The 26,637-nt window shown below is 35.4% G+C and overlaps 2 protein-coding genes and 1 long non-coding RNA gene across 3 annotated transcripts in view; 2 read left to right on the top strand and 1 right to left on the bottom strand.

Annotated features, from left to right (window-relative positions):
* The window catches only part of TDRD12 (tudor domain containing 12), a 35,848-nt gene extending 24,259 nt beyond the window's left edge, over window positions 1–11,589 (top strand). The window contains exons 22-30 of the mRNA XM_075509863.1: window positions 68–278; window positions 817–909; window positions 3,113–3,282; window positions 6,856–6,977; window positions 8,066–8,120; window positions 9,787–9,900; window positions 9,993–10,146; window positions 10,242–10,308; window positions 10,677–11,589. Coding sequence (XP_075365978.1) covers window positions 68–278; window positions 817–909; window positions 3,113–3,282; window positions 6,856–6,977; window positions 8,066–8,120; window positions 9,787–9,900; window positions 9,993–10,146; window positions 10,242–10,308; window positions 10,677–10,762 — 1,072 coding nt within the window. The 3' untranslated portion in view covers window positions 10,763–11,589. The remainder of the gene's footprint in view (window positions 1–67; window positions 279–816; window positions 910–3,112; window positions 3,283–6,855; window positions 6,978–8,065; window positions 8,121–9,786; window positions 9,901–9,992; window positions 10,147–10,241; window positions 10,309–10,676) is intronic.
* Window positions 11,590–13,768: 2,179 nt separating this feature from the next.
* SLC7A9 (solute carrier family 7 member 9) lies at window positions 13,769–25,973 on the bottom strand. The gene is made up of 12 exons (XM_075509864.1): window positions 25,869–25,973; window positions 24,516–24,663; window positions 23,338–23,580; window positions 22,595–22,720; window positions 22,173–22,272; window positions 20,303–20,347; window positions 19,843–19,966; window positions 17,991–18,094; window positions 17,078–17,174; window positions 16,109–16,258; window positions 15,330–15,504; window positions 13,769–14,358 (listed from the first exon to the last, which is right to left on the bottom strand). Exons 1-12 carry the CDS (start codon window positions 25,971–25,973, stop codon window positions 14,294–14,296), a joined length of 1,482 nt encoding a protein of 493 aa, XP_075365979.1. The 3' UTR covers window positions 13,769–14,293.
* LOC142413590 (uncharacterized) lies at window positions 13,957–23,294 on the top strand. Its single transcript, XR_012776847.1, has 3 exons — window positions 13,957–13,990; window positions 15,133–15,259; window positions 23,273–23,294. It is a non-coding gene; the product is annotated as an uncharacterized LOC142413590 (long non-coding RNA).
* Window positions 25,974–26,637: the final 664 nt, after the last annotated feature.

The raw sequence follows: 26,637 nt of genomic DNA on the forward strand, positions 1-26,637 counted from the left end.
TTTAAAAAACTTTTTACAACTGATTATATGAATAATAATTCTGTGTTTCCTCTCCTACTGTATGAAGGGTTCAGGTGGTAGAGATTTCCCCAAAAGAGGAGGAAAATTTGTTCTTTAACGTCAAAATTAAATATATAGATGAAGGCAGAACAAGTCAAGTTCAGAGCTATCAGCTGCTTCAGTTACCTGCAAGGTTTCAGTGTCTGCCACCTCAGGCTGTGGAATTTGTAGTTTGTAGAGTGAAACCCATTGATAATGAAATTGAATGGAATCCAGAGGTAATATTTATCAGGTTTTTCATGGTATTTCCTTTAAGTTCTTTAATTTGTCTGTGTGTTATTTTCTGCAAGAAAACAGTTATGAACTGCAAATTTAGTTACCAAATTTCATTGCTTATTAGTATTACCAATAAATATCTGCTATTGGGCCAGAGTCTAAGAAGTCAGTTTTCTTGTTTGTTTTCCTACAAAATAATAAAGTGAAATTTATGGGATTTTCTTCTCTGTGATTTCAATGGCTTCTTCCAGAACAAGTTATTGCTGCTTTTGAATCTGTGGGATTCAGTAACAGGGGAAAGGTAGCCTCTGTAAACTGACCTGTTTTTGAGTATTCTTCCGTTAAGGAAGCTCCTTCCTTAAAGGCTAATACTATTTTAACCTACAGTAAAGTTGGAGTATTTCACTAGTTTACTCAAAACTGTTTTCATTGAATACCCTTTTCATTGTTAAGCACAGAAGATTTTTCTATTATAATTAAAATAACTGTAAAGTTATGTTGGTATACATCTCAAGTGCAGTGCAAATTTGTTTTTTCTAGGTAACTCATTATATTCATCACAAAATTAAAGGAAAACAACATGAAGCAAAAATAGTGCATACCTTGGGAAATACAGCTTGGGTTGATCCAATGGTAGGTATAGAATTGTAGCATTACAAAATATTTGTATCTAAACTCCTTTGTAAGAAGGGCACCCATTCTTTTCTTTCCTTCTGTCTGTTCCTATTTTAATTTTATTCTACGTGGTATTCACATAATACTGTTGGTTAATTTACTGTGATGGTGTCTGAGCACTGGAACAGGTTGGATCAGAGGTTATAGAGTCTCCATCCTTGGAGATACTCAGAAGCTGTCAGGACATGTTCCTGGGCAGCTGGCTCTAGGTGACCCTGCTTGAGCAAGGGGGTTGGATGAGATGACATGCACAGGTCCCTTCCAACCTAAACCATTCTGTGATAAATATGTATGCTTGTATATAGATGGAATACATGACTGAGTAAAATTTGGACTTTAAATCTGGAAAGCTGACTATGCACCAGTAACAGAGCACCGAATTTATTATAAATGTCATCCAGACTATTCCACAAAGTTAATAACAAAAGTGTATTTTGGAAGTACTAGTTTTTAGGGTTTTGTCTTGTAAAATCAGTTCTGTAGTTCATCACACATTCCTTGGAAAGAATGAAACTTTGATCCTCCAAGATTGTTTGCTGATATCTAAGACCTCTTATACCAAGCTTAATTTATTCTGTTTATATTTCTAAGTCTTTGCTGTCTTTTATGGATCTTGCACTAGTTTAGAGTTAATTTCATTCTAAATTTTTCTGCAGACTGAAAAATGCTTTTAAGCTTTTTTCCTTAGTTTTCTTGATCAGAATAGGAAGAATGGGTGCTCTTGTTCTTGGATATTTTTACAATTTGACTTACACTAACATCTAGAAGACTTCTTGGTCTTGCAGAGTGTTAATGCATAGTGTTGTGAGTTTTTCCTTTATAAACTGAGATTCTTTCTGTCAGCATTCAAAAGAGGACGTGTAACCATCAACTGGATATAAATGCTATGATTCTGACCTTTCAGGTATTAAGGTTTTTTGGGGGTGTTTTTGTTCTGGGGGGTGGGGGTGGTTTTTTGGGTTTTGTTTTGTTTTTTACATCTTCTTGTTGCAGAAGTCTCGGACATGATGAAAGTGCTTTAATTATTGGTTCCCTCAGAGTCAGCTTTTTAGGTTTTCCTGAAATTAAAATGTTATGGTCAGTGTCATGTTTGTATTGTTCTTCTGTCAATTCATTGGTCTGTAAGAAAGGCAGTACGGGCCTGGACCAAGTATTCCTGTTGGTAGTGCTCACTGGAAGGTGATAGCTAGGGATAAGTTGGAGTATGTCATCCACGTGATGATGTTTCCTCTGAGTATTCTCCTGTTCTCCCAAAACTTTGCAGGTAGCAGATTGCCTTAGGGCTGTGTTTTACTTGAAAGGAGTTTTTTTGAAAGACAGGAATCTATTCTGGCAGTTACATCAAAGGACGAAAAAATCAAGTGCCTTTTAAGCCTTTACTAATGGCACGAACAACCTAGTTGCATTTTTATGATGCCTGTTAAGAAATAACTTCATTTTATGAGCAAGGAGTTCTGTGAAGAATTGTTATTAAAGGTAGCTTGCAAGTTGAGGGGTTGGTTCGTTTGTTTGGGTTTTTTTAATGGTCTGGAAAAGTTAATCAGAAGGGCCTCCCTGTATCTCTGGATCGTCATGTGCCTCTTGTGGCTGCTTGGTCCTGCCAAAGAGTACAGTAAGTTATCCCTGTGCTTTGGAATGTATCATGCGATGTTTTCCATCCGACCATTCAGTAAGCTGAAAAATAAAGTGGAAAGAAAAAATTATCTGGAAGCAATTCTCTTTAGTATCTTCCTTTCCTATATGGTGTATCTCAACCTTTCTCTGATTTCTGTGCTTTGGTTTTGATTAGGGTTTTTCTTACTGTGCCCCGCCCAGCAGTTTTATTGTTATTTGGGTCCAGAAGTTATTCTGACGATGTGGTGTGTATTTTGGCTGTAATTTGTGTAATCAGGGCTAGGATTGTTTACTTCATTGCCATCTTGGTTCTGTCAGATGGGACTAGCTAGTAGTTACTTGAGCCATTATCACAATGAAAAAGATGGTGATACTTTGAAAACAATTAAACATGGGTAGGTTCCTGTTTGAAAATCAGAGAAAACTAATTGCTTACAGGTATAAATAAATGGGGGTATGCTTAAAGTTTTACTTAAAGAACAGCTTAGCATTGGAGAGAGCCCATTTATGAACTTCAGTTTCCATTTAGTATGCTTTGTAATTCAAGGTGCGGGTTACCAGGCTTTCAGATTTAAAGATGTCTGTCAATGAATACAACGTTCGATCTGAGATTTTGTCTACGGGTCTGGGAACTGACAATCCAGAACATATAACACAACTTCAGAAGTTGTGCGGACGCATGAAGGTATTTGATCATGCAAAGAACTTGGAGCCTTTGTAAGTGTTTACAAATTTTTTTTCAGCATATACTTTACTGGGGGGGGGGGGGGGGGGGGGAATCTATTATTTAATTTTAACTGGATATTTTCGTGATTAGTGTTACTGAATGTGATTTTTTTCATTTAAACACAGAGGCAGTATTGTTTGTGATGTGTCTGCTTTCCTTTAACTATTCTTTAGCCATATAATCATCATGGAAAGAAAAAAATATCAATTCTAGAAAATGTTAAACTAGTATTTGATGCAGATAGTCAAGATTATAATAAAAATATAGAGTCTGAATTCAAATTCTGTTATCTTTTATTATGATCAGTGGCTTTTTTGAATGCTTACCAGTCAGTACAGTAGAGCATATTGTTGGTGTTCGTACAACTGCAGAGTTCAAGCTGGAAAACTTAAACAGTTTACTTTGAAAGGATTAGGTCCATACACTTAATGAGTACGGCTATATGATGGGTTTTGCAGTAACAGCACTGTACTTTTTTTTTTTTTGAGAGCCATCACTGAAAATGTAATTTAAATGTTTTTGTCTGATCAACCAAGTTTTTTTTTAATATTTACAAGGAAGAGAGAAATCTCAACTGTTTTCTTTCGGAGAATAAATAATTGCTTCATAAACAAAAAAAGATCCCTGGAATACCAGCATGGGCACTGTATGTGTTGTCTCAGGGTTGGGCAAGTTAATTAAGGCTGTTCCTTCTGTGACTTAGCCAGTCAACAAGATGAGGAAGCCTAACCCCCTCCATAGTTCATTTCCATCTTAGATTGAGGTTCTTGCATTTCTATCTAGAACTATACTGGAGTTTAATCCTAACCAAAGGATTTGGTTTTTTCCCATATTTTGTTCAACCTTAAAAATCAGTATTTGAGAACAGCGTTTGCACTGTTGATGCTTGGAAGGCTTGTTTTCAGGTTTTATTCCTCACAGAGGACTCTCATCTCTGAGCTTTCTCCTACTGAGTGCAACCTTTTTGAATTTACTTCTTGTTTCATGCTGTTACTCAACAGGAAGGTTGGTAACCTCCTAATGGTCACCAGAGTATGTAATGCCAGAGACCAGACAACTTTGTGGTTGTGCTGTGTGCAACAGTTTCATCTCAAATATCTGTAACACAACTGCTTGGATTACTTTCTGCAGATTCGCTAAGCCTGATACTACTGTTGAAACATTCAGAACTGACTGCAGTCTTTTTTAGTAAGGTACTAGTTAAATAGAGGGGACTGAAAGAGCTCCTGTAAGGTGAAGTTGATTGAGTAACTTCATTTGTGTTTTGTGCAGGAATGTCTTCTCCCTGTTGCAGAATATGCATAGTTACATGTTGGTTATGCAGATTTTGGATGCTTTGGTTATGCAGATTTTGGATGCTTCATTGCAGATTTAAATTTTATAAAAGAAATTTATAGTTCTTAGTATGTGGCAGATCACTTGGCCTCCCCTTAATCTGTGCTAGTTCGACAAGCATTCTGTATTACTCTGGTTTTTGTCTAGGATTTGTGTGTGTGATGTGGTAGTTTCTTATGTATTGTTCTTTATGGCTGTCAGTATGGCTTATTACTTAAGGGTACCCATAATACTTAAATCATCCTATTTTTCTCTGGTCATGATAATTGCATCAGAGAATGCTTCTGCTCAGTAAAAGGTTTTATAAAATAACACAAAGATAAAGGATACGTTCCATGCTATTTTGAAAACAGTCATTTTTTCTCTGAACTACTTGGTGAATTGCCTACGTGGCAGAACTCCTGCCTGACATCAGCAGCCAAAACCACCTCCTATTAGTGCATCAAGCAGCACTCAGTATAGTGGGTAAGCTTTCTGTTCTTTTGCCTCAGCCATTCACTTCAATTATATGTCTTTGCTACAGAGTGCTGGTCTTTGTGACACACACACTGCCCCACCCCCCCCCACCCCCCCCCCCCCCATCAATCTTTCATCTCTCATTTACCACCTTGTTGACTGTTCGATAAGTGCGCAATCAAAGCAGTAGATCCTTCCATCTCTTTACATGATCTTTGGATATCATTCCGTGAAGACTTGGCAAATACTGCAGTCAGTCCTGATTAATGATGTTCGAGAAACGTAGGCTGTCCTTCATTGCAAGTGTTTCCACAGTTGGAGAGGTACTAGGCCTAGGCTGAAAAGTGTGGTTTTTTGCAGGAGTATCTTCTTATAGAATATGCAGTTACATGTTGGTTGTGTCGATTTTGGGTGCTTCATTGCAGACTTCATATACAAAGCCTTTGTCTAACTTCATACTCTATTTGCCCAGTTTTCAGCCCCCTACCTTTCAAGTCCTTCTTCAGCTTGTGAGGCACCTCCTTGCTTGGTAGCTGTCTTTAGGTTTTCTGTGTGGCCTGTGAATAATTAAATATTTTTGTAGAACCTTGGTTGCTTTAAGGTAAGATTAGATTCTCTCAGACTTTGTCTTTCCAAAGCTCTTCAGTAAATCATAGGAGACTTGACTTTAAGTGTTTGATTCCTTCAAGTATAGGAATACTTAAAGGAATACACTCAGAAATAGTTTGTTTAAAAAAAAAGGCCAAAAAAACCACCACTGTAAGTTGAACTTATTGTGCTGTATTTTACCTAGCCTCAAAGAATTGTTCAGTTGGAATTATTTGGAAACGATGATACACACTTTTTAAAGGTGTGGAAGTGGTTAAAGGTCTCTCTCATTTAAGATTAAAATTACTTTAATCTTACTAATCTACCTCCAAAGTAATGAAGGTAAGATGTGTCAGTTCTGAATAAAGATGGCTGCATAGGTATTTAATACTAGATCTTCAATATGGATTAATTTTAAAGTATATAAATTGCAGACTGCATAAATTCATTTATGCAGTCTGAAACATTAGGTGATGGCTTACTAGACTGGATTCAGTCCTCTTATGCTACTAGGTGTTTGAAGCTAATGGAAGAAAGTATCTTTCATTTGGACAGATGAGGCCGTGTTTCAAAAATTATGCAGGGCTGTGTTCTTCTCAATAACGTTTTGGCGGAGACTTCCTAGACTGTTGCAGAACAGAGGGTTGAGGTGCCTATCTCTAAGCTCTCAGGTAGATTGACTGTTGCAGTGTTTCCTGAATCTTGAGTCCAGCTAGTGAAGCCCCTAGCTGTACAGCTGGAAGGCCAGAGGTCTCTTCTTAATAAAAGTGAAGAACTTTGAGTATTCTGAAATTTTTACTTTTTCCAAGTCATAATGAAATATGACCAAAAAGCCCCCAAACCTACTGGAATTCCTTGTGAAAGGGAATCACTTTCCTATCTAGGTCTATCACACATAGTAAGGCCAGTAGATTTTTATGATTCAAAGGAAAGCTGGTACCATCAGAAGTTTAAATGTTCTCCTAACTTGGATTTCTGTATAAATGCTTCTTACTGAGTTACCGAAGTTCAGCAACCCTGTGGTGAGATGTATGGTTTGCTACAAGTGCATTTTATTGTATTTTTTGGTATATATTAGAATGAAAAACTTAACTTCAGAAGGATTTCCAACTATGTTTAGGAATCCTTTAAATATTAAACATATTTAAAGCCTTTCTTTTAAAAATGTTGTCTTCTGTGTTCAGAAGCATAAAGGAAGATACAGCTGGTCCAGAGAATGCATCCAACCTGCAGAATATGTCAATACAAGAAAATTCTACCGGAAACTGTAATTCTTCTAAAATTACTTTTGGGAATCATCCATGTGGTAAAACCTTTTCATAATTTCCAAAAATTTTAAGACTTGAATTCAAGTTAGGTGCTTAAATGTCAACCTAAAAGTCATTTTACCAAATGCAGACTTCTCTGAGTATACAGAATAGCACCATATAGCTAATGTTTACAATAAGTCACAAGTACCTTCTAGTTAGCAGCCTGGAGATGCTGTGGAAGTAAGCCATATTAATATAGCTGTATTATTATTTGGGAAATATTCTGTCCTTGAGAGACTCAGAATTTTTTGGCTCTGAATGGAATGTGTGTGCAGGAAATCTCTCCTGTAGAGAGGATGAGCGTTTTGCTGTCAAAGGCCATAGGGTTTAAGGAAGTTGAAATCTATTGAAATATGAGGTGAATGACAGCATTGTTCTCTGGGAGGTTTATCTTTTTTCTGAGAATCAGGGTGGTAGAAAATGGCGCTCCCCCCCCCCCCCCCCCCCCCCCCCTTCTTTTTAGTCTAGTGCTCAAGGACATGGTATTCAGTCAGTAGAGGCTTAAAAGCACATGGCTTTGTCAGTCATAGAAGAGGGACAGAGGATGATCTGGCAGCAGTTGGCACATGAGTGCCATGAGCACTGAAGGAGCAATGAAAGCTGAGTGATTAAAAAGTTGCAGCAGACAAAAGTCAGATAAGATCCTGGAGTGCTTATCATAGAAGGCTTTTTTCCCTGGTGTGGTAGAGTGACTGTAATGCCATGTTTCAGGCTGTGATGGTAACATCAATATTAGTTGTTTCATCCCTGAAACTCTTAGTCAATTTCTAAAATGACATGTTTCAGGTTTCAAATACATGTCTTGAAACTGGGAAAACCTGGAAAACTGTGCATTTTTGGTGTGTTTTTAAATTTTCTTATACACACTGTAATACTCTTTTTAGTTAAAATTTTCAGTTGAATTACTGACTTCATGAAATATTTCCAAATAGGAAGTACCCAGTATAAATGCCAAATATAGTCTTGCAGTAATAATTTGATTGCTAGCAAGTTATTTTTATTATGGTACTGGGGTATTCTGGAAGTATCTGGTTTCTATAGTATAGATAAGTATAAAATATCTTTCTGGATTTCTTATTTTTAGATGGTGTAGCTCAAACTAAGGAAGCAGAAGACTCTACCCTGCATCAGCGTAAATGGTACAAAAATTCAGAGTTCTTTGTTCCCATGCTTGGTTTTTTTTTTTTATGTGGACTGCCAACCAGGACAATCATCCTTACTGAGATATCTGTTTTGTGAGTAAATAGGTGTAATACAGGTGGAAGTATTCCATTACATCCCTGTTGAACTTGAGAGATTACTGTTGCTGTTAAATATATATGTATATAACACATCATCTTGTGAATCCCTTAAGTAATTTAAATTGTTATTAAGTTGTTAAATTGTTAAATTAAGTAATTTACTTACTCCTGGAAGCTAACTTTGTGTGTTGAAATTATGTAATCTTTGATTAGACACCATAGTACTAGGAAGTGAATGAAAACAAACACTTTTTCAGCTCAGTCCATGGGCATAAATACCAGCTCTGACTCGCATTTGTCTGGATTATGTTTTAACCAAAGACTGTCCTATTTGAGGTCTAAATTGTAACTCCTACCCTTCTGTCTCTGCGTACTTAATGTGATGAATAAGTTTTGTGTCTCTCCCCTTAATGCAATTCTGTTCTTGGGGTGGGGAAGAAAATCTGATTTTGAAAGTGTGTCTGCCACACAAAATTATGGCCCATTTCCTTTGCTTCCCTTTTTCTTTTTTTTTTTTTAGTTTTGTTTGTTTGAAAGTGGATCCATTACCCTTATTCCTTTGTGGATAGAACAATTTCTGTTGGTAAATAATTTGAGAAATGTGGTAGAAATGAGTGCTAGGTTTGTTTGTGATTATGAGTATGCTGAGGGACATCTGAGGTGTGGTGTGTGGGGAGAGTCAGCAGACAGTGGATCCTGAGAAGTTTTTAAATTTCTTACACGCTTTGGGACTAGGCAGTGCTTTCCTTTGGTAGTTTATTCTTTTTCTTCTACCTGTTAATGCTATTTATGGGTGACTAACATTTTCTTGTGCAAGTACCAGAAGTATTTTGTATTTTAGCCTATTGGAAAAGTTCTTGGTAGGGTGATTGAATCCATGTGTATCTGCTTCTGCAGCTTGGCTAGCACAGTTAAAGATCTTTATGTAATGCATGCTGAGGTATGGCTTAGCAGTTAAATTAATGAGGGTTTGGATATGACTGAGGGTATGATAAGAGAAGTAACCTGAATGAACGGATATTGCAGTCTGCTAATAGGATTTATCTTTCACTGGTTAAAACCTTTCAGCATTTGGGGGAAGTTTGAGGCATAACCGCTGTAGAATAAGCGGTTGAAAACCTTGATGAGAAATGTCTATTTCTGTCTATGGTCAGTTGAAAAGTTTACTTTGTCTTTCAGAGGTTGGTCTTGCTACTGTTACCTTTTCCTTTGTCATATCAAGATTTAGAGTATGATAGCATCCTTAAATGAGGCAGTAAGTTTGATTCCTTTGGATATCAAAGTTAATGGAGTGTGTCTCCCCACTTGAACTAGTAGATGTTCTCCTCCAAAGACTGAAATTGCAGAGCTCTTTGTAGCAAGCTTAGCTGACATCCTATCACATGCTTTCCTGACACTGCTATTCAGCGTCAAATTATTATGGTTGAATACACCTACAGATGCTGAAACTCAGCGGGTTGTCTGTAACCTAATGGGAACATTCTTGCTGTATGTGAGACAGCTTGTCTAAAATTCAGTTGTTTTCTATTTTGGAAAAAATCCAATTAAACTTTCTTTATTTTAGCTTTTATCCAGAAATAAAATGGTTTCAAAATGACAAGACTGTTACAGTGAAAGTAAAAATAGCAAGTGTAGCTGACTGTAAATGCGAGTTCTCTAAAGAGAAGGTGGTTTTCAGGTAGGTTTAAGAAATTTAAGTATAATAAACACAATGTTTGACTGTCAGCTTGCATTTAATTTAATTTTTTATTTAACTTTTTTATGGTGTAGTGCTTGTTCAGGAGACAAACTTTATTTGGCTGACATGGAGCTGCATCAATATATACTTGCAGAGAAGTCTACGTGTGTGATTAAGGATAAAGAGGCTATTATTGTTCTCGTGAAAGAGAAAAAAGGAGCATGGTGCAAATTACTGAAGAACAAGGTGAAGTGGAAATTAATTTGAGAATTACTGAATGTTCTGAATATATTCCCTGTGTGTCAGTGCAGATATTTCAAACAATGTGTTTTTGTCAACAGAATCCTCATGTGTCTTTTGACTTTGAACACTGGGAAGATTTTGAAGATAAAAGCCCTTTTCCAGTTGGTAAGGAATGAATGAGTCTATGTTTATAATGCATAAAATGATTAACATCCTCATTTTTCCATAGGCTTTATCTGAAATACTCATTTATTTCAGGGTATGTGGCACTTAGCTGGCTTGCTCAAATTCTCTGAAAACAGATGAGAGGACCTCTAATAGCAAACTATAGGCAGCAGGGTATTTTTCGATCACAATAGCACAGACAAAAAGCAGTTTGAAGTAGGTTTTAGTGTTTTGGTCTAGTTTGTAGTCTAAAGTGGGGGGGTTTTGTTGTTATCATTTTTGTTTTGTTTTAATACTACTACATATTTATTCTGAAGCTCTTGGGTTTTTTTGCTTTACAAATGTTACACTTCATTAATTACTTCTAGGTATTAAAAAATTGTATTGCACTGCTGCAGTAACCGAAGAATTGGTTGACTCCTCAGAAGACAATGGAACAGAAAGTGATGAGTAATTTGGAGACAGATCTTTTTCCTCTGATAAGAATTATGCTTCATGTCTCTTGCATGAATATTTCCACTAAAATTTATAGGAGTAAACATACAGGTTGCAGAACTGTCCTTAATTTTAGGAGGAAAATAGTGAACAAAGTCCTTACCTTTGGGCGCTGAGAATGTGAAGAAATACTCCATAGAAAAACATTATGTATGTTTTCCAGTGCCTTCACTTTAGAATTGTTGGCTTTAATGATGATGTGCACATATGTACATGTGCTGTCCAAACAGTAAAATCTAAAGATTAAACTTGGGTTGTGAAGCAATTGAATTTATTAGTAGTTACAGACCTTCTAGTTTACTTATCTGAGTGAATTTGCTGTGTTAGCAATAGTTAATAATTTTTGAAGTTTCACAAATGCTGATATCTGTCAGTTGTTTCTACCATATCCGTCATATTCATACACTATCAGTTTGTTGGCAATCATCACAGTTGTCAGTTCTGCATCAAGAAATTATGCCTCAACTCCAATGGCAATTTTTGTTACTTGATTGGAAATATGTTGACTTGGTATGAAATACTGTACAGTGCAGCTCACTGTAGTAACTAACTGCTGTACAGCTTTTGTGGAATGAGCACTGTGTTGATAGATTTAGTATTTGTTTTCAGTCTGACATTTTCACTTTTCGTGAATGCTCTTATTTCATTCCCTCTCATTTATCTAAAACTTTTCTCCTTTGCAAATGAACAATAAAATCTTGTCTGTTTAGCCCTAAGCTTTGCCTTTTAATATACTATCTTTCAGTAAATAATTTTTCACTGTTACATTTTTACACATCCAGAACATCTTGCAGTGAAGTAATAATATAAAAGATATTTCTAATAAATGAGTCTGGTATAGATCTCTTCGCATTTGTAGATCTTAAAGTACGCTCATTTCCCCAGCATAGCTGTACGGTGATTTAGAATAGAGATTTAACTTTACAGATTGATTTGAAGAAGCCTAAAATTTTGTTGTGTTCTTGACTAGGAAGAATATACTTGCCTGTTGATTATTCTTTCGAGAAACATTGGGATGCCTTTACTTCAAGAATGGGAGGAGGACTGTATTAATATGTTTACACTGACAGCTACAGTTTTTCTGGTATTAGCATGTAATAAAACTTCTTTCTGAATATTTAAGAATATTGATGATGCCAGTGGAAAACTGCTATGTGACAGAAACAGTTGTAATTGTTAATGCATGGTTAAAAAATTAGTGCTGTTGGGAACCTGACTGCAACTGTGCTTAATTATAACCTTCACCTGAGAACAGGTACTTGCAAAGCTGTAATTGCTGTAAAAGTACTTAAGGAAAAAACTAATGTAACTGTATTTTGGTCTTGCTCTGCATTGTGATGCAAACAGAAGACTGTTAAACCACCTAATTGAAAAAAAAGAGTGACGGGGCAGGATGTTTTCCTTCGCGTGTTTTGCTCTTCTTTGACTTGTCTGATATCAAAATATAATGTAAGGTGATTTTTCTGCTGGTAGATAAATCTAGTGGGTTATTTAATAGACATAAATTATCTGTAATTTTTGTTTGGAAAGACACCTTTATATGAGGTAGAAGCAAAAACTGGTTTTAGCCATACATTCTTAGCAGCTGCTAAGAGCCAGTTTATTAAGAATGGTGTAAAAAAATGTAGCAGTACATTCCAAGAATATTCTCTTGGCCTCAAGCAATTTTTGATCAGGGTCTTCATGAGGAACAGGTTTTCTGTGGAGTTCTTAGTTGAGTTAGTTCAGTTGCATTTTGGAACCTACGTCAACTTCTAACATTTCTCCTGCACTAAGGAAGTCAGTAGTCAAACAACATATTTTGCAAAGAAGGATTTTTTTTCTGTGTTTTGAAGCCACCCCTGCTCTCTCTTCTTGACATCCAGTACCCTCAAGTTGTAATAGGAACAGAGAGCTGGCTTTTCCCATTTTCTTGTCACTTAAGACTCTGCCTATGGACCTTCTGTCATCATTTCTCCCCCCCATACCCCCCCCATCCCCCAATCGGGTATCTCCATTTCAGCCTTCAAAATTGTGGTAGATAGTCATTCCTTATACAAAAATATTCTGTTCCTTTGGTCTTTCCCTGAACCTTATAGTTCTTGTGTTTGAAGTGATGTTTTTACCAACTGGGGTAGAGGAACAGCAGTTATAATAATGTGACTGGGACAAAACACTGTGGCAAGTAGGCACTTTATATGTAATGACATAATTACAATTTTGTTTTGCTCTCCATTGCCTTCCTTAGTGATTCTGAACCTTCTTTTTGTTTGTTTTACTGTGATTGCACATGGAGCTGATATTTTCATGGATCTGACTATAATCACAAAATCTTATTCAAATTAATCACAACCCATCATTTTTATATGGACCTTTGGGATTGCTTTTCAATGTAGGTAGACGCAAAATGGAATATATAGGAACTTAAGTTCTGTTTATTTCTTTGTAGCTGCAGGATGATAGAAATAGCTTCTTTAGTTGAATTTGCTAGGCTAGAGTTAGTATGAACTTACAATCTTAAGCCAGTTGCTTAATATTCTTGTGTTATATATATATATGATGAATGTGCTTAAGAGTTGAGAGGACTTGTGCTTTCAGTATAAACGGTCTTTCTCAAATTAATCGCTTGAAAATATTGACAAGTGACTTGATAAAATGCCTTCCTTTATCCATTTGCACTGAGGGAATATAGTAGTAAAGAATGTTACCAAGAATCCTTAAGTTTCTTGGGCAGGGAAAGTAAAAGCTGCTTACATCTGTATGTTAATGTAGTATCTATTTTTTTATATTTTATTTTTATCACCTACCAAATGGAGTGTATCTAGGATGATGAAGTTACCTCTGTTTAAGTCACATTTATGCCGAGGATAATTTTTGTGGCATATACTGGTTGTTCTATAGCTTGGATGGTGTTGGAGAAAACACAGATAACTGAGAAATTAAGCTTTTATTATCTTGCTTTAATTAAAAAAAAAAAATCAGCCTCTCATCTTCCTGTCAACTGTGTTTTCCATTTTTACTTGATTCCCACTTGCTCAGGCTTTAATTTTTTGATAGCTAGTGTTTGGTCTGAGAAACTGAGAATAGAATTAGTCTGGTTTTACGTTATTTCTGTCCTTTCTATGTGGCCTGTTGAATGTGATGCTGTAAATGATAGCTGCTTTGTTCTTTGAGCAGTGTGATCAAAAGCATCTTGACAGCGTTGCTGGTAAGTTTTGCCATCTTCATAATTGAAAAGTTGCTCTTGTTTGTTTTGAGTAATTTTAATGCAGAAAACAAGATACCGTAACATATTAGCAAACAATGAAAACAGCTCTGCTGGGTGCTGTAATCTGGCTCAGAAATCTTTTATTCTTATATATTTAACATTTTTCAAGTACTAAAGTATTGAAAAAATAAAATACACCAGTATGAACATAACAATTTAGAAAGTATAAATGTGTGCCAAACTAAATTGAATCTCCTTCAACCCATGTAGCACTTAAAAACAACCTGGTACATATAAAATATTTTATTCAGTAACTTCCTCTGCTGGAACAACTTCCAAAAGCATCTGAAGGTGCATAGTGATGGGCTCTGAGGGAAAAAAAGTTATTGTTAGAGGCTTTATGAGAGAACAGTATTTCTATTCAGACTTACACTATTTTTCTAAGTGAGAAAATTATCCTTGTGAGTAGTTGTCTGTCTTTTCTGTATTTGTACCTCAAACTTAAAAAATACAGAGTGGGGAGAAAAAAACAGTCTTAAGATCCGAGCTACAACATTCCAGGGTTTCTAAACTTGCCCTTAGTAGAGTACAATGCTTCTAATTGCCTAATTACATAATATTTAATAATCCCAGGGAGCAGGAGAGACAGATGATGGATTTTTTAATGTCTGTAGAACTACCAATTCTGTCCATTCTGTCCTCTTCAGCTGGTTCCATTTTCCCTTTTAGAAATATCTGTGTATCCTGTTTTCCCTGAGACAGTTGCAAAGAGTTTCTCTTAAGACTATGCAAAATCATTTTATAAATGGTCACACTGGCTTCTTGCAACTTTCACTTTACTCAGCAGCACTGTGATTAATTTTAGTCTTAATGCTGTTAACATTTTCTTTACCAAGTATAGCAAAATCCATAACCTGAGCTAAAAGCAGAGTATTTTGTGGCATAAGAATGTACGTCTGCTAATCTTTAGTTAATGGCTAAAGCAATGTTTTGAAATATGAACAATCGAAAAATTAACTTTCCAGATAAAATATTTCTGTTCATTTTAAAAGTCAGTTTCTTCGTACTACTACAGTGATGTATTGCTTTTTTGTGAATTAAGTTTCAGTTTTCCTAAAATCAGACGTCACTTTTTTCCACAGGAAGGAGTAAAATACAATATTGAGTAAAGCTCACTATATGCCCCTCGCTATATGTCTGGAAAATTGCCTCCCTCCACACCCAACTCGTGATTTAGATGGGATGGACCATATAATGAGCTTCATTACGGTAATTACTTTAATCTAAAGCTCAGCAATGTTCTGTTGAATTTGGAGCTGGCTGTCTGAGGTATACTTACTTGATATTTTTTGGGGCCAGTTGAATTTAAAATGAACAAAAAGTACATAAACTATAAGTCCACTAAGTATAAATAAAACACAGTACAAATAGGCCAGTTCAGGTGCACTGATGATTGGTGCCAATACCAGTAAAATGGAGACTAGTGTCACTATGACTGGAATGATGATGGGTATCTGCAAGATACAAAGCACAAAATTACTTTTTTTGTTCTTTCGCTGTTTTTACAGAAGTTGCATATATGAAAGAAGAATATTTTCATTGCCTTATGCAGTTTTTCCTGTTAAAATTTCTGGAATTAGATGGGGCAATTGAAGGATTAGCAAAAATATGGATAGGGAAAACTCTTCTGCTAAATCATTGACCAAGATCTCTTTGTCTGTGTTGCAAATTGCAGTGTAAAACTTTGCATTTTAATGAATCTGGGACCTGACTCCAGTGCAATGACCTGGGATATTATTTCGGGTACTCTTTCAGTGGTAGTCTGCTGACTACAGTTTCCCATGCCTGAAAATTTGGCTTGTGCCTGTGGTCTGTGCAAGTAAAAATAAACATTGTGTAATCTTTTCCTAGTCCTTATGAGCTTTGTACAAGTGCAAAACTGGAACAAAGAGAAGAACTACAAATAAATGGCTAGGCTTTAGGTAAGGGGGGAAAAAACAAACAAACAAACAAGGAGGAGTCTGCCTGAGGATGTGTAAATGTCCAAATATTTAGGATGAGTTGGTGTTTCAATATTTATGGAAGTGGAGAAAAAGCCATACTGAATACTGAACTTACCCTGATTGGTCTCCTGAGTTCCTTTCTTGTAAACCTCATAACAATGAGTGCAAGTACGGTTAAACCATAAAACATCCAGACTGCAAAACTAAAATAATTTATGAGTGTGTCAATGTCACCAGGGATAATATAAATAATAGCAATGGCCCCCTAAAAATGAAAACAAAAAAAAAAAATTAGTATAGTCTATTATAAAAGAAGGCTGAATTTTACTTATGTGTCAGTATGGGCGTATGTTTACGGTGTTCCAGAGCGTGATCTGTGAATGCTTTGGCTTGAACATTTGGATATAAGTGTATTGCAGCACCTTTAAAGATAGTGTCCGCATCCTGCCAACATGTGTTTATTTTTATGTGCAATCTTAATTCCATTTTAAGTCAAAAGACTTGGAATCTGTATGTGTTAATCTGTTTTGTTGTTGACTTGCATCTCTTGGAGGAAGCGAAGATACTAAATATATTTTTAGGTTATTAAAGTTACTGGGAGTCGACAGAGCAATTGAATTTTGAATTTATCTTGTTTTACCTTGAAGATAAATGGGTAAAATATATAAAAATAACAAGATATTCTAGACTTATTTTAAAATGTATTGCTGAATAGAATTGGTTTTTGTGAGATGTAAATGCATTCTTACATGGAGGAAATAAGGTAGTGATAGCTTTCTTTCAGGCATCCTGTAAAATAAAGGATTTACCCAATAGTAATCACTCATTTACTTTTTTAATTTTGCTTTCATGCTGTGGATTCTTAAAAACATTTTTATTTTAAAATTCAGTTCTGGAATGAAACTGTTCAAATTGAGAAATTGAGGGGGGGTTTATATAGTCTTTTTTCCTAATGTGTATTTAGCAATTTTCCTGTCTAGATAGTCAAAGATATGTGTCAAGACTGCTGGTAAGAAATTGTGAAAGCATGTATCACTGGAAAATTTTTGTTGATAATTTTCCTGTACTTAGAATATATACTTACATAAAATATGATAGCAGGTGCTGGTGTTAAACGCTTAACACTAATGTAAGATAGCACCTTTAGCATGTGCCCTTCACGACCTGCAACATAAACAAGTCTGACAAAACAAAAACAAGGCAATCTAGTTAGTGTGACACCTAGACTTTAAGTGGCATTATTAAAAAAAAAAAATAGTACTATTCATTTTCAGGTTTGTTTTACTGTGTGGCTACATCTGACTATAATTTCATCAGTATTTCCTTTGATAGGCAATGGGATTTAAGGAATATCGTAGTGGACTGAAATAAGGGAAATAACCAGTATTAAAGCAGTGAACTAATTCTGAACCAGTATTAGAGTAGTGAACTTGAAAATAATTCCAGAATCATTAGTTTGCATGTTTAATTTAAAATTATTTTGGGAAAAAAGTTAGCTACTGTGTCCCTTCTAATTAAATATTTCATTTTTAATTTGCTTCATATTAAAAAGCTATGTTGACAACCTTCTGTCAAAAAAATTGGTTTTTACAGTCCTATCATATTCAGATGGATTTGAAATTAAAAATTTTTAAATAGTAAGTAGAAGAGTTGAGCAACTGATAGAAAGGAATAGGTTCTCTTTCCAATTCTTATCTTCATCATTACTGGTTAATTTTTTTAACTGTTTAATTCTTAGTTTTAAACTTGATGAGAGGTGTAAAAAAAACCTTTTGTGCTATACCTGCTTTAAATTAAGAATGAGAGACTTATTTTCTGATTTTTCAAACCTGTATAGCTGCTGCTTCTTTTTGAAAATTAAACAATACAGCTAGATTTGCAGGTAGTTTTTAATTAATTTTGTACATTTGAATCAGAAGAATCTCTATATCTTTATGTGTGTATTTTTTCCATCCTTTAAAAATTTTCATTTTAAGTTACTTAAAATGGGAACTTACCTGCCTGCAGTAAAACAGGTCCCATTGGCAGATCCAATTGTAGAAAAGGCCACAAAGAGAGGAACTATCCAAGAGGCTGGATAAAGGACTCTATCTCCGAATGTCTGGGATATGGGATTAAAATTAATCACTTTTGTCATTTCAACTACCATTTGGTATATTCAGTACTGTCGGAACTGGAATACAGTAAATGAGTATCTAAGGTATGTTACCAATAAAAACATATGTTGTATATTTTGTGTAGTTATTAAAAAATGCTTTGCCAAATGAAGAACTGGATTAATTCATGAACCATTCTATAAAGAGTGGAATATTGTTGTCGTGGTGTTTGAGATGCAGCATCTGTAGGAAACATTGGGAGACAGATGTAAAAAAAATATACAGAAATTAAATTCTGTTAAAGATAGCTGGTTTGGGGATGTGTCTGCAAAACAAAAAGAAAGATAGCATTGCAGCAGAGCGCCATGCATACACAGGCTGGTTTCAACCTAAATAGAAGGAGTAACACTAGTAGCAGTGGCATGACAACCTAGGCCTTATGGGTGAACAAGTAAAGGACAAGCTTGCTAAGGTCTTTCACTACACTTCAGTTTTTACCTGTGCCATGGTATGTTAGTCGTTGCTGCAGGATGGGTTAGATCTAATGTAGGTACACTGATCTACTGTAAATTAATTTGAATTCAAACTCTTTTGACAGGTAGATTTTGGGGTTTTAGTTGGGAGGGTGGTTAACTCTTTATTAGTAAGTCAAGCATAGAGAGTACTGGTTTTGCACAAGTGTAACATCAGTGTTGTTTCTTTGTCCAGTAGTAGGACACTCATCAGTACTAAGCAAGAAGTCTACTTACAGATGTATAGACCTCTTTATACAGTGCACTCCTCTTGCTGTTTGCCGTGCTGCCTTTGTACTGCTCAGTGGCAGTTCTGAGATTTTGCTATTAGTCTGAGTTTAGCGCTAGCTGATGTGTGTTGTTCACAGATTGTAAGTTTAGTGGTATACCAAAGAGGACTAGTTCTTAAACAAGATATAACTTGGTATATATTGCTGTACCTCTTGGTGTGAACAAGATGCTGAAATGCACCAAAGTTCTACATTTTAAAAGATTATGGTTTTTAACATTTTTAAGTATTTCTACATTAGTGTACTACTTCACTGTGCTACACTGCATTTTGCATGCATGTCACATACTGCTTGTTTTCCCCAAAAACTGGCATTAGGAAAAATCACTGCATGACCTCTCAACAGTTATTTCAGACACAAATGTCCCATGGAGAATTTACCGAGTGGAACTGAAGGGACAGATGTGTGTGTTAAGATTTTAGAAATGTATATGATCTTTAATTTTGTCTGTAATAGTATGTCTTGCGGTAATGTAAAAAGGATATTTCTTAGCTTTGTTAAGAAGCAAGAATAAGGAGGAGGTGAATTACGGACTACTTGCTGTTATCTCCAGAATGACAAACTGATCTACTGTCATTTTGCATGTGCTTGTTTCTCAGAAATACTGGAAACACTGAAAAGGGCAAAGCAGCAGTCAGATGTTGGTTTTCCTTCCATCTTTTTGGTGCTTATGCAGAACAGTCAACCTCCAAGCTGTAGTGTTTACAAAATGTTAGCTGAAGGCTGCATTACTTTGCATGCTTTTTTTTTTCCTTGGGATGTGACAGAACTACTGTTAAAATTAAGCATTACAGAAATAAATTTTAGATTAAGAAATGACAGTAGATAATGGGGAAAAAGCTGAGACAGAAATTACTTGTATCTTAAGAAAAATTACAGGTTCCTTTTTGCTCATGACTTTAATGCACACAGCCTTCTTCAGATGCTCTATTACAAAATAAAGTGGCTTACCACAGCAACTGCCTGGGACTGCAGGAGTTCTGTTGAAGTCATTACGGTGAAATATGAAATGTTTATCAGAACGTAACAAACTGTAACCAAGGGGATTCCAATAATTATAGATAGCGGTAGATTTCTAAAGAATGCAAAAGTAAGACTCCATCAGTATTGCTATATCACTGGTAGAGTTGTCATAGTAAACTGTGGACTCTTACTTTTCCCCATATGCTCTTGACATGTATTTACATTTCTTTATTGTAGAGCCATGGAAATCAGGATTTTAAAAAAGGAAAAATACAACTTTATGCAAATTTATGAAACCTGTAATAGATGCTAATTAGCTGTCTGTTAGTGCTCAAACCTTGAATAACCATTGCTTTTAAAACCAAACCAAAATACATGCCTGCTTCTACAAAAATATTAAGTGTTTGATTTCTGTCGTTAGACATGCTGCTTTCCTACATAGTTTTACCTGTAAGGATTTTTAAGCTCTTCTGTGATGTAATTGAGTTGATTCCTGGAAGGAAAAACATTCATACAATGTTACTAGCAGTCAGGTGTTAAAATACTAACATATTATAGTGTCAAGTGTTATTTCTTGTGTTACTGTGTTTTTTACCTTTTCAGTTAAAAAAACACCTTACAGTACAACCAATCTTTTAAGTGGTAAAACTGCAGGACAAAAAACTATGTGAGCTTCTTATCCAAATGTCAGCCTCTTGATTCACCATTTTTTCCTCCATTATCTTTTCTTCCTCACGGTTTTAGAAGTATCTCTGAGATTTTGAAATGAGATTGTCTTAGTTCTTGGATAAAATATCCCAGAATAACAGAAAAAAATTTGGCAGATATTTATCGCAAATTTACGAGGTTGCCTTTGAATTTCAAGCTTTGCAATATCTGAGTCTTTTCAAAAAAAAAAGCACAAGCATACCCATTGCAAGGACTTGAAGCAAGTCTGCTAATGTTTCATGGTTGTTCTGTAAGTCATATTGTCTAGAAAACTGGCATGAAAACCTTTTTAAGGATTACATTTATCAGAATTATAATTTCCAAATACTCATTTTTGCTAGAGCATGTAGACAAGATTGAAACAAGATTTTTACTCGTCTTGTTTACCACTTCTGAAAATGTGAGGAGGAGTTGGTATTTACAGTTCAACAGGCTAATTTTCAAATGTCGGTGCCTGGTGGTTACATATTAAATTAATTATTTAGGCACCAGCTTCCCTGCCCCCTTAAAAAATCTAGGTGAATGTCTGAATTAGCAGACTTACATGCCTGAGTTGAGACACTCAAGCTTGGAGATAGAACCTGAAAAGAGTAATCCGTTTAAAAATAAATTCAGTTTTAAGCATCTAAATGGGACTTGCTTTGTTGTAAGTTAAGATTTGTATTCTTAATTCCTTCCAAAATACAGATCTGTATGCAAACTTTTACAGTTTGAACATTTAAGAATAGCATTAATGCATCAGACCTTGATATTAGATGTGTGCCAACAGAGCCCTAGACCAACTGACATTCCCTTTACTTTCAGGAAGTGAAACATGTAAACTATTTTCTGGGCTGGCAGAGATTAAGTTAGATATTCCTGCCAGTAAATAAGTTTATTCTTATGAAAATAATTGTGGAAAGCACTCCTCTGAGTATTAAATGTAAATGCTCTATGTAGACCATAAATGTAAACCTAAATCCATCCATATCTGTGATTATTTTCAAATGTAAGTGTATTCTTAAATCTAACATGGTAGATAATAATGGATAAACAGATGTGGAGATTTAAAATTGAAAGCTTCTCGGAGAAGAAGACTTCAATGTCTTTACATTAATTCCAAATGAAACTGAGTAAGAAAATATTTCAAAGTTGAACCTTATGAATTCTGGCACTTAATGGATTTTTTTTTTTTTATGTCCTCCTGTACTAATCAAACACCACTGCATATTTCACAAGAAATGGAATTTGACGGGGTAACCTGTAGGGGCTCTGGGAAGTCTATTTTGCCTAACATAATGGAATTAAACTGTGTTTTCTCCTCATTACCACAGTATCTAAGCACTTTCAGCAGCAAAGCAGGAGCCCTTTCAGGTTCTAGTATAGTTTCTTTCCCTAATAAACAGCAACTTGAGGATTGGGTGGGGGAGAGGGAGGATTGTTTGTTTTGGGTTTTTGTTGTTTGGGGTTTTTTTAACCAAACTGGTGTTCCTTTTCCAGAATTCATTAAGAGATTCTTAATAACAAGTTAGATGTTAACTTCTTCAGATCACATCTTTGAGTTCTACAGGGAGAGAGTAAACCAGTTAAAGGTTTCTAAAGTGTGACTGTTAATGATAAAGATACCTTACCATCCATCATATGCCCAGAGTCCGTTATAAAATGCCAAACTGATAGAACTAACGGAAATTTTACTGTCCTTGAAAGAATCTTTAAAGTTTTCAGTTTTTCCTGCAAATAAGATGTAGATTACTGATCAGTGTTGAAATTAATTCCTTTAATCCCCACCAGATGAAGAAACATTCCAACATCTGTTTCATGTTTTGAAAAATCTCATTGTTAAAATCGATACCATTTTTTATTAATTGATTGGTAGTGTTGCATTTCCTACCCACCCCCCTTCTCTAAAAGAAAATACCGTAGTTCTCAAGAGATCTGGAACTAAAACACTGAATAAAGAGATTATTGTTGTGCCACTTCTGTTAGTGTGAAATTTTTAAATGGTTATAGCAGAAGCTAAAATAATTTTTGCAAGCAAAGTATATTTAATTACCTTGTGCAAGAAGAACAATTCCACTTACAATAATGATTGTGACAATGATCATTTTAGCAGCTGTGAGAAAATTCTGGACATAGCTTCCCAGCTTCACACTCAGTGAATTCACTATTGTAATTATCACTAAAAGAAATAAATTTATGAATTTCTGCATTAAATTTCTCAGAATTGAAAGAAAAATTGCCTCTTAAAACCTTCCCCTTCCCCCCTGCCTTATTTACTGTACTGCTTTTTCCTCCCACTGTTTGTCTATCTTATTGATATAAGTTTTTTAACATACTATGTTTGGATAACTTCCAAAATAGTGAGGAAAAAGTTTTATGAATTAGATTTTGATAGTACCTTTAACAAACAAACAAATTTTAACGTTGCATAGCATTCTGATAAATACAGAAATAACATCTCCACACTTAATTTTTCTTCCTTTTCTGCTAGAAATAAGCATTCATTCCACAGCTGTATCTATCTTAGTAAAGAATAAAAGAAATTTAGAGTAGGAACAAACCATTTTTAAACCTGTCCTTTTTCTATGTTGTTGAATTAGTTATTGTGGGAAGGACTCACTGTACTGTGTTCCCAAGTTTTCTGTTGCTTTCAGCGTAGGGTTGCTTCCTGATGTCTTCATGGAGATTAACCTACTGAAGTCTTACTGTGCTGAAATGCATTCATTGACAGGGCTGAACGGAAATGGCTATGCAATTATGGATCTTGTCTCTTTCTTAAAAAAGTATGAATCTTACCAATGGCAGCTGCTGCAAGACACTTGATGACAGCTTGGGGTGGATCACAACCCGGATAAAAAGGAGCTGATGCATATTCCGCAAAGCTGAGACAAATGATTGCAAATGAACTCGGTTTTGTGACGAGTAAGCTTGTCCAAGAAAACAAAAATGCTGGAATTGGGCCAAATGCTTCCATAAGGTAAGGATATTCTCCCCCAGATTTTGTGATCATTGTACCAAGTTCAGCAAAACAGAGTGCCCCTGAATAACAAGAAAAGCACTTACTATTCGTTATTTAGTTCATACACCACTTAAACTATGACTGGCTAGAGCAGATTAAAACTTTTTTTATAGGTAGCAAAATTAAGGAAATGGATGTATACAATGTATCATTACTTTTTTCATGTTTCACTGCGTTTTACTGTAGATGCGAAATAAAATTGTAATTACTTATGAGCAATTGGAAAAATATACTGAAACTATACAGTCCAGAATTCACTACTATTTGTGTTTAAGACTTCAGCAAATAAAATACATTCATACTAGTTTCTTTTTAAGAAACCAAGACTCTACGAAGCATCGAAGTGATAACTGCACTGGCTGACCTAGTTTTTGGAAACTTGAAAAAAAAAAAAAAAGGACTTGCTGCACAATTTGAAGTAAAATGTGTACTAAGCTCAGCTTTAAAGTACAGTGATACTTCTAGATTTATTGCTGTACCCGGCATTTTGCTTAAAGGTTTTTTGCATATGCTGTGTACCTGACACAATGCCCAAAGAATTCCTTTTTGTTTTACTTCTTGAAATATTTTGAGGTGCTTAGTGCTAAGTTTTCAGATTATAGAATATTAGATTTACACAAGTAGAAAAATAGCAGAAGTACCTAGCTCACTGCCAGTAAATTCCACGTTTTGCCTGTGATTTAAGTAGAAAAGTATTCTCTTTATTAGTTAGTGCATTAGGTAAGCAAAACTTAAACTTGCTTTCAAAATGACCTAAAAATGTGCTTTACAACTTTAAAAACTTAATTTATCTTTTATAAACACATATTTTAAATTTTGCCTGAATGCTGCTACAGTTATCAGGGTCTGATTGATTTTGGTCCAGGTGCCATTAGCCAATTTGTAAAATGATAGTATGCAGAAATAGCAGATAAAGATTTAAGCAAAGATTCAGATTCTTTGTTAACTCATTTACCTAATGTTGCAAGAACGCCACAGGCTGCCCAGATGATTAAACAAGGACCCACAGCTCCAACATTGGCAAGTACTGATTTTGGAGAAACAAAGATACCTGAGCCAATAATTGTACCAACAATCATACAGATTCCACTGATGAGGCCCACCTTGAAATAAAAGGAGACATTTTGGTAATTTCTAATAATTCAATAATTACTTTTTGGATTAATACAGTTATAGTAATTGTCATTACTGGTTTATTTTTTCAGCTTTCAACATATAGCTTTTATTAAGTAGTATATTAAACTATGTGGAATTTCTGTTTTCTTTCCAAGATGCATACACACCTCATGGCATACTCCTGCTGTTTCCAAAAGTACAGTTGTTTGGACTTTGCCTGCCTCTGTATTTGCTTTATTAAACCATCCTCTGGTTTATGTAAGTTTCAAATCTAACCGTGTACAGGTGAACATCCCCTTTCCACTCTTTGATTAAACTCTGAAATTCTTTTATGACCTCTTGAGGAATTCTGAATTTTCTAACCTTCAAAAATTTGCTTTCCTGGATATGGAGTCGGTGTTTTGTGTTTTGTTTGTTTGTTTCTTTTAAGCCATTGTTTTCCTCTCCTTGCTTCAGGTATTTGTGCACAGGAATTATCTTGATACTGCTAGGTGGTGAAAAGATCACATTCTCCTGACTTGGTAGTGACCTACGTGTTACATGAAACTACGAAAACTTGAGGCATCTCCTAAAAAAACAGTGGCATGGGCTACTTAAATTTTCCTGTTAGTTATGGCCAGTCTAAAAACATCAATATTTTGCCAGTCTTGGCACCAAACTAAAACCATAGAGAATATTTTTCCAGGTTACTTAAATTTAAAGAGGAATTCCACTCCCTGCCGAGAGTGAGTGGCACATCTGTTTTCTAAAGCATCCTTAATTTTCTGGAGGAGACAAATTTTCACTTGTCTTTATGTACCAGTGGCTATTTTACAGCCATAAACACTAACAAACTTCCAGAAGGAATGAGCTGAACAGCCCACTTCAGCCTCTGAGAAGTACATGTGGAAAGAAACAGTGAAGTTAAATGTCTTGCTCGATTATCTTTGAAGTTACCAGATACAAAAATAATTCAAAGACTTAAATATGTATTGTTACTTTTTAATGGTGTTTATATCAGAGCTATTTAGTAATTTGCGGTGTCTTAAAATGTAAACCAACCACACTGTCAGGATATTAGTACATCACTGCTAAATTGGGACATAATCGCAGGTTTTGTACAACGCTGCATGTGCACAGATACCCCCTCCTGCCTCCCTCTGCCAGCCCCTCGCATGCACGCAGACTGAAGGGGGAAAAGAATAAATTTTGCCTGCTTTTGTAGGTTCATCGTTTGGGGTTTCTGACTCTGAATGGATTGTCCATCCTCTTTTCCGTTGTCCTCTCCTTTTCTTTTCCTCAAGCTTTCTTCACCCATTTGGTTTACTTGTTGAAATCTCTAAGGAAACAAAAACAAAATACAGTCTTGCATATTAATGTTTGTTTGAGTTTTGCTGATGTATATGTGTCCAAAATGGTGTAGTTAAATAGTGCCAGAAAACATAAAACACACACACTTGCTTACAGACAAAGGACTTCCATCTAACTACCTGCTTGGAGATTAAATCGAAGAGGTGTTATGTCTACTTCACCTCATCCATCTGACCTGCTGTGGATCTCCCTCATACCCACCTGGCAGTGAATGTCTTTCTGTTTTCTGTCTCGGGTTATATTCAGGTGAGAGGATCTCCTTACTGGAACAATCTAGGTTTTGTAGCTAGTCCCTCCTTTGAATTCCTCCAGAGGTCCAGACAGATTTAATCTTTCTCCCAAAAGCTAGCCTGTTTTCTTATCTAGGAGACCTTCTTTCTGATCTTCGTTAAATTAGGCCTTCTTTCAATTCCTTGGAGATGCAAGTATCTGCTAAACCAAGTGTTGTCTCCTGTAATTGTCTAATTAGCAGCTCTCTGCCTCAAAGAGTCACCAGTCTTCTCCGTGTTGCCTCAGGGTGAATGTCTTCTAGACGTTTTGTTCTGTTCAGAATTAGAATGTGAATAGTTTGTTTTCTAATTTAAATTTAGACTTGTGGGTTTTTTTTGTGA

This window comes from Mycteria americana, chromosome 8 (assembly GCF_035582795.1).
Source record: "Mycteria americana isolate JAX WOST 10 ecotype Jacksonville Zoo and Gardens chromosome 8, USCA_MyAme_1.0, whole genome shotgun sequence".
Classification (NCBI taxonomy): Eukaryota; Metazoa; Chordata; class Aves; order Ciconiiformes; family Ciconiidae; genus Mycteria; species Mycteria americana.